General features: G+C 36.8%; 1 protein-coding gene across 1 annotated transcript in view; it reads right to left on the bottom strand.

Annotated features, from left to right (window-relative positions):
- The window catches only part of LOC140169261 (uncharacterized), a 59,109-nt gene extending 53,684 nt beyond the window's left edge, over window positions 1-5,425 (bottom strand). Inside the window, exons 1-3 of the mRNA XM_072192518.1 lie at window positions 5,081-5,425; window positions 4,183-4,342; window positions 2,885-2,962 (exon numbers count right to left, since the gene is read on the bottom strand). Of these exons, the coding sequence (XP_072048619.1) occupies window positions 2,885-2,962; window positions 4,183-4,342; window positions 5,081-5,425 (583 nt within the window). The remainder of the gene's footprint in view (window positions 1-2,884; window positions 2,963-4,182; window positions 4,343-5,080) is intronic.
- Window positions 5,426-8,410: the final 2,985 nt, after the last annotated feature.

The following is an 8,410-nucleotide window of genomic DNA, read 5'->3' as shown; positions in this document are numbered from 1 at the left end:
GAGGTACCAGAATATATTCTTTACTAGTGTGTTTAAAAATAAACACTAGTAAAACATTTTAGGGTGATATGGTTAAGCGATCGTTTTCATTTGCACACTTGCAAATAAATGCGCATGGTGGAATGCCTCTTTTGCTCTGGTATTTTGGGGTTATCATTTACTTCGAAAGGAGTGGTAATGAATAGACTCGTGGTCATACAATAGCAAAAAGGGGTTATTATTATCCCTCTTCCTAAGAAAATGACATCCCGCTTAAAGCGTGATTGATATGACTGAATTATATTTTCAGAGATTAAGGTGGTCCAACGGTTAGGATATTCGACTCAAGTGGCATAAATTAGCCTGAATCCTTCTGGCCTCTAATGGCGGCGCCTTTTTAAACCACAATCCTGCACATTGCCTTATGCACAGTGGAGCGGTCGTGCGTGAGTATTCAAGGACTGGAGGATCGAGTTAGGCATAAATAGGGTAAAATGGGGACGTAGGGATAGTCATACCAGCACCGTTGGCAGCCACATAAACTGTGATACCCTAGTAGCAGCAACATGCAAAGGCCGTTGGTATTCGTTTAATTATGGGTCTGTGACGATATAATTATAACATATTAATACATTAATTTAAGTTTTATTTCAAATAATTCGAAAAAAATGAGTATGACGAAATTTTTATAAAATAAATTGTACAAAAGCATTAGTTGTATTGAACATGATCTTTCCCCAAATATTTTTTCAATCAATGTTCTACTTATTGAGGAATTATTGCACCAATTTATACGGTGTAGACAAGGGTTATTCTTTAAAAGGTTTAGATACTATCTTGATTTATATGGTTACATTGCAGATGGCCAAATATTACGACTATATTGTTCATAACTCACCCAGTTTTGGCAAAGTTAGTCCAGTACTTCATCATGTGCTTCGACAGAGACACATCTTCGTCGGCGTACTCATGAAATTCAAGAAATTCTGGAGGATAAAATGGGTACCCGAACACATGTTGAAGCTCTTCGGCGTGACCTGCACCCAACCATCCTGGACCAAAGTTTTCGGTTTGAAACACACTTATACTCGGGACATGCGTAAAAAAGTACTGGTAAATATCATATTCACCAGCCATTGCGTGTGGTCGTGTTTCCATTATAGCTGGGCACACAAACTGAGCGTCTCCGGCGAGATAATTGCTGGGGTCAAAATAATCTGTTTCCGGGTTTTCAGCGATTGTCCAATCAACGTATTGTTGTTTGATGCTGTCCTCAATAAGATCATTTGTGTTAAAACCAGAAAAGGTAAGAAATTCTTTGACTCCTTTTTCAAATGCTTCTTTAGAAGCATAAGGTTGTAATGGAGCTGTTAAAATATGGACCTCCAAATTCTGAGTAGAGCAAATACAGTGTGCCTTCATCTCTATTGAAACCATCAATAAGAGGGCATTTTTGTAGTTGTCCTTTTCAATAGAGGTCAAAGGTGTCTCTACTAGGAAATTGTTGTCGACGCAAGGTGCTGGCGCATATAAAAGCTATTGAAAAACAACAGGAAATTATAAAATTAACATTTTAGCCTAAATAACAACCAGATTGAAATCTCGACACTTTTTCTAAATGAAGATTGTATGATTGTTGTTTTTGTGTAAGGGGGGGTGGGTGTGTGTGTGTGGGGGGGGTGGTGGAGGTGGTATTTGGTGGAGGTGGTATTTGGGTGTGAGTGTGCTAACATTAATCTGGTCATTATGAAGTCTTATCGTTTATATAAGGTGATCTTTACACTAGTATGAGACTGTATGTATATACCCCTGGCCCGAGTCAGTTTTGCGGACATGTGTATTAGATATTACAAACCGTATTTGCTGCCGTGTCGATTTCTTGGGCGTCCACTTGCCGCATACATGATATGAGTTCTTGGGTGTTAGATGCGGGACATCCGACTTCTTCACCAAACTTGAAGGCCATTTCGCGCTGAGCGTCCAGATCGTTGTGAAAGGCCCATGGAGATAAAATACTGCCACTCTGTGATAATGTAAAATACTTCAGTCGTTTACAGCAGTAGGAGTAACAATAATAACAACAACAACAACATAACAACAATAACAAGAGCAATATCATCATCATCATCATCATCTTCATCATCATCATCATCATCATCATCATCATCATCATGATCATCATCATCATCATCATCATCATCATCATCATCATCATCATCATCATCATCGTCATCATCATCATTATCATCATCATCATCATAATCATCGTCGTCGTCGTCATCACCATCATCTTCATCATCATCATCATCATCATCATCATCCCCATCATCATCATCGACGTCATCATCATCATCATCATCATCATCATCATCATCATCATCATCATCATCATCATCATCTTCATCATCATCATCATCATCATCATCATCATCATCATTTTCGGCTCACCACCACAGCCAAATGGCGTGGTTGTGACTGTACAGTGACACCTATCATGCCTGTGCCACAAACATTATTAGTTTAATATTATTTTGCCCTCACTTCTAAAATCGCCTGGTTGAAAAGGTCACGACTCAGTGAGAAAACAAATGTGCAGACACACTCGACGCGCCTGCGCTTTCACCAAATATGGTAATCATATTGGGATTTCCACCAAAAGCTGACAAGAGAAAACAAGAGAAAACACAGAAAGTTATATCATTCTAGTGCAACTTTCTATGCATAATTACTATCCCTACAAGTCACAATGCATAAAAAATGAACTATTATTGAAGACCGAATTAAAAAGACTAGTTTGCGTCTGTTGTTGTTTTAAAAACAGATGTATGAGTGTTCATAATGCCACAACTACCAACTGATACAGTTGTTTGGCGTATTTATTAAAAGTTTAACTATAAAACTATACCTTGTATGTTAGTTTTAACCCATCGGAGAGCTTCTACTTGATCCAGCATTCCATAATTACCAGGCGAAGCTTCGTCACCTGGAGAAATATGAAAAAAAATTAATACCCATCTAGTTCCCGGGATTCAGTTGTATTAAAGACTTTATATTACAGGAAATGTATAGGAACAATGGCAATCACTTTAATACAAACTGAAATGAAAGAGCGGTGGAATGTATCATGTGTATTTCGACTGCTCTACGCCAGAAGTGGGTAAGTGCAATGGCTGCCACAAGTCACTCGGTCAATATACTGTGTGTACATTGCCAAATCTTCACAGGGCAGCTATTGCATTTACCCAATTCTGGCACTGAGCAGTCGATTTGTCTTTTCCTATGTGTAGTGAATCCTATACCACTAGAAACATTAAAAAAAATTAACGATACATACAGGCACACAAACCCATCCTCTCTACATACGCAAACAGATTAGTAGCTAGAACATATAAGCGGTTTATGATACTAAAGGGTTTCGAATAAAGATATATGAGTAGGTGTACCGACTATCGTCAGGTTAAGTCGGGTCAGAGGGGAGCATAACCCAATGGTGTTTGCACTCAAATTTGAGACAAATGAAGCTGCCACACAAGAGGAACAGCAGATGCAGGCGGCATATATTAATGTAATATGGTAATTAGTCTTTTGCGCGATAGTGTGACCACCAACCCTCACCATTACGACATCGGCAGAACAAAGGGAAGAAATGTTGCTGCATTCACATACAAAACGGTTCTTTTGATCGACCGTCGATACACATGCCCAGAGTTTAATTGAGAACACTCTGTTAGTGTGGCAACGTCTTTTGGGCAACGTCCTATGCGTCATTGGCCCGAACATGTTTAAAGCAAAACCTCTTGGCAGGTTTGTTTTAAACATGCTCAAAGGCTACAAGTACATAAGAGGTTTTTCACGACGATATTTGCAATTGACGAAAAAGTTTGCATTTCGTTAATGACGATATTAACGCAGACTTTATCCGCTATGTCAAAAATGTGGATATCACAGTCTTTAACCGAATGAGATGTGAACCAAAAACGGTGTGACGCACACACAAGCGTTGGACCGCTGTGTGTGAGCTCACCTTCCTGGTCAAATTAGTATATGACGCTGATCCGAGACGCCTCTAGTCACACAGCACAAAATTCTCTATACTTTTAGATCCGCTAGTCCGAAAAAAAGGCGCGTTAGTCGGAAATGGAAAACACTGCAGCGTGTGGAGCGGAAGCAATTCACTTCATATTCTTCAACTGACTAATATACCTGTTGTAAGATATCCAAAAGCAGACAGTCGGTAATTTAAAGTAACGATGATGACATCTCCTACGCTTGATAGGGGTATTCCGCTATAGGACCCAAAATATCCGTTACCGGCCGAATAGCCACCTCCGTGGATAAAGACCATAACTGATGCATTAGAGTGCTGGAAGTAACAAGAATTTTCTACAAAATTAAAGATCAATGTTTTCTGTAAAAGACACGATCTGATCCGATCAGACTAAAGCCAGCATTAATGAGACGAAGGCAAAAATAATAATATAAATGAAAAAACAAACAAACAAACACGCAAAACATACGAAAATGGACTGCAACAGCTTTCACACATTTGCAACCAAGTATAGGGATATCAATAACAGTAAGCTTACGTATTGAGCGAGCTAGTATTAATGGTAATAAGTCGATTTGCAATATGTCTGACTTTGGTCTGATTGGATCAGATCGGGACAATTGATTACTGGAACATTATCACATGTTTATAATTATACGAAATACAGGGTGTATCAAAATGATTGGTACGGACGATTTCTCATTTTTGCCGAATTGTTTTACTATTTTATGTACCGGCTTGGGGTTAATTGTTTATATATATATATTTAAAATTGTAGTAGGTTTATCTTCTCTAAGAATTTTAGATCATAAAGATAGCACATTCTATTCAGACGTTACATGATTCTTAAGGAAAGAATGTGTTTTTACACTTTTCGTCATAACGCTGGATCAGTGGCGCACCATTTTCAAAGCTCTATTTTACTGCAAATACCTTGTGAGAATGAACGTTGTCAACATAGGCTGGTGTACTCCAGTGGGACAGAATTACCAGGGTCTAATGTATACTATCATTCAATACTACCTATATGTTGCGTTGGATTAATACGCTTACCTTTGGGTTGGGTGCATACACATTAAGATGAAGGCAATCCTCACTCATAGGGAAAGGATCTTCAGTTGTTTGCACACATATGTCTCTGGTGTAAGTAGCATTATAGACCTCATCCTCACTCCATGGCTCCTTGGGTAGTGGTGCTTTAAACCGCCTCTCACCAACAGGTGGTTCTGCATATGGGATACCTAAAAACACGTCAATATCTTTCTGTATATCGAGATAGTCATTCTCAAAACGAACGGTCTCTCCAAGTATCTTCCCTTGTTCAACCCTTACTGTGGGTTGACCAAAGACGAGGAAAATTTGACATAAAATGCCAACAATTATAGCGGATGTAACCATTGTGTTTCCCTCTATTACTGTTATTATAGGCAACCTAATTCCGTCGATATAGAAACAAAGAATGGCTGAATATGCTAGATATGGTGTGGAGACAAGTCAAAAGTGATAGGAAGAAGAGCTATGAATGAATCACTGGCCATCTATATACATGTAATCTAATCTGGTTTTCATAAGCGTTTAAAAGGGCGGTATCAGTGTATGTGTTTACGTAGTTATGATGATAACGTAACTAACGTGACTAAGTAACCTTGCTACCAACTGTAACATAAAATGAATTATGTAAGTTCTCCGACAGTTTGGATAATTTCCGGGGATAATTTAGAAGAATATTTGAACCATAGCAGACCCAACACTTTAGTTTAAAATATTAAATTTAGCCAAGCAACTCTCGTGGTCGCCACTTAATAATCATCATAAATATACCTTAACCTTACCCCTAATTTAAATCCTGAACATAACACTAATACTAATCATGGTCATAAAACTTAACCGGATCCTAAGGGTTGAAATTATTATCAAATCTCATATTGACAATAACGTTACAATTATGTGAAATACACAAAACGTTTCTTTGGTCAAATTTGTCAGCAGCCAAAAAAATACCATGACCTTTTAATTGACCGATTTTCATGGAACTAAATCGTATTTGGTGTAAATCAGAACGTGACCGTGGTTAGAATTCATGTTTTTTGTGCAGGAGGTCCGGCTTCGATTACAGGCGTGGAAAACTTGCTGGGATATTAATATATTTTAAAGATATCAAAACTTGTTGGGATATTTACTTAAATTAAAATTTAAGTAAATACATCGACGCTCTCCCCATGGTGCATTTAGAGTTGGGTATAATGATCCTTGAGTGAATTCCGTTATTTGGAGTGGACGTTATTAGTTAAGAGATATACCTGTACATGTAGCTCGCAGTCAGTTTCCAGAAGATTTCAGTGTCCAAATGGACCACAACAAAAATAATTTATTTCAGAAGCTTTCTTTGTCAAACTCTAACAAATCTTATTAATGAAAAAAATAACCAACACCGGAATTATCATCAATTCTGAAACCTTTGAGCTAAACGCTATGATATATATGTATTCGGTATTTGGTTAGGTTTTGGTATTTGGCTTGGTTTTGGATGTACACGTACAAGGTGTAACAATAAAATTTATACAACTACATTTTGACTTCTCAGGAAAAAAACTAAAAGAGTTATGGCACAAATGTTATATCTTGGCTAAAAGAAGACGTTTAGTTGGTTTCTTTACTAGCTTGGGTTCAAAAGTTATGTCCGATTAATTAAATCGTCCAGAAAACGCATTGGGCCACTTTTGCCATGTTTGCACATATCAAGTTTTTACCGCATAGATATGCTTATTGTGTATTAAACATCAAAGAACGGACACAAAAGAATTATAAGTGGTGTTTGTTTCTTCATATAATTAACATGAACTTAATAATAATATGATATTGCTTTAAAATAAAGCAAGTCATGAAATTTCTTTCAAATAATCTTATAAAGTAATATCTCATATCCCTGAGATATCAGTAGTAAAACTGAGAACAGGTTTTTCATCAATAAGTACAAAACAATAAAATTGTGAAATTAAGTTCAGCTGGGCTTCTAGCTGTTCTGGAGCGACCACTATTGCCAGCATTCATGTTAACAAATTCTACATACTTCTCATAGTTCTATGTAATTGTATGTCTTGATGGAAGACGTGAGTTTGAAAAATGAGCTATAAAGAATCGTATGGTTTCTGCTTGACTCCATGTGCTACCGAATGTGACAACCGTCTTCCAACGTGAATTGGGGTTGAAGTTGCTGAGCTACAATATTGTTTGACTATGCTGTGTTGACTTTCATTGTGCTTTAATTCAATATTTTATATATCTATGCAAAATTTATATATCTCTCTGAGTCAGATGGCGCAGGATTGCGCTGCTGTGGTCTTCACAAGAGTACGCCATCTACTTCTATCAAAAGCCAAACGTGTTGCACCATACATTCCGTGTGATGAAACGTTCTTCACATCATTTGTCCAAGATGTTGATGGACGTCCCCTTCCACGATGGCCTTCCACAGCTCCCTGAAGAATCTGCTTCTCAACTCCACCATCCTTTCTTACAATGTGGCCAAAGTAGCGCAATTTCCTCTCAATGATGGACTTTCTGATGTTTAAGTCTGTGCCAATCTTATTCAGAACCCAGATATTTGTTTTCTTGTCTTTCCAAGATACTCCCAACAGCCTCCTATAGCACCACATCTCAAATGCATCTATCTTCTTCCTGTCATTCTTTGTCATTGCCCAGGATTCGCACCCGTATGTAGCAATTGAGAAGACTGTTGCACGGATAAAATTTATATAATTATGTAATAAAATGAACAATGCTGAATAATTGTGAATTTTATCCAATCCTGCTGTATTGATTTATTGTTATTGTAATTTATATATTTACACAAAATAATAGTAATATATTATCAAATGAAATAATAATCATACCGCACGATTTAGGAGAGAATAATATTTAAAAAACTTCGCAAAGTAATATATCAATTATTTACCCTTTCATGACAAAACAATATAAATCATAACAATACAAAACAATATAAACGTAACAAGAAATCCAAGTTTTGCAAAGTGATTAAACAATTTCTCACTTTTCATCACAAAACAATTGAAACATAAATCAAAATTTTGCACCTTTTCATCACAAAATAATATAAAAAGTAATGAAAAAACCTCTACTCCTTTCAATTTAATTGCATCCCTCTCGATTTCCGTTTTACTGCATCCCAAAAGGTTAGTTGCATTTATTATTCTGAAAGCACATTATATTTGAATTTACATTACATTCGAATATAAAACATCCAAATGTTTTCCTGACCATTTTCATTACAAAATAATATAAAATAAAAGTGTTGAAAAAACTCTACTACTTTAAATTTAATTGCATCCCAACCGGTTCCAGTTTAACGTTTAACTGCATTCC

Source organism: Amphiura filiformis, chromosome 14, assembly GCF_039555335.1.
Source record: "Amphiura filiformis chromosome 14, Afil_fr2py, whole genome shotgun sequence".
NCBI lineage: Eukaryota > Metazoa > Echinodermata > Ophiuroidea > Amphilepidida > Amphiuridae > Amphiura > Amphiura filiformis.
The sequence above is the reverse complement of the archived record's forward strand: the minus strand, read 5'-3'. Positions and strand labels throughout refer to the sequence as shown.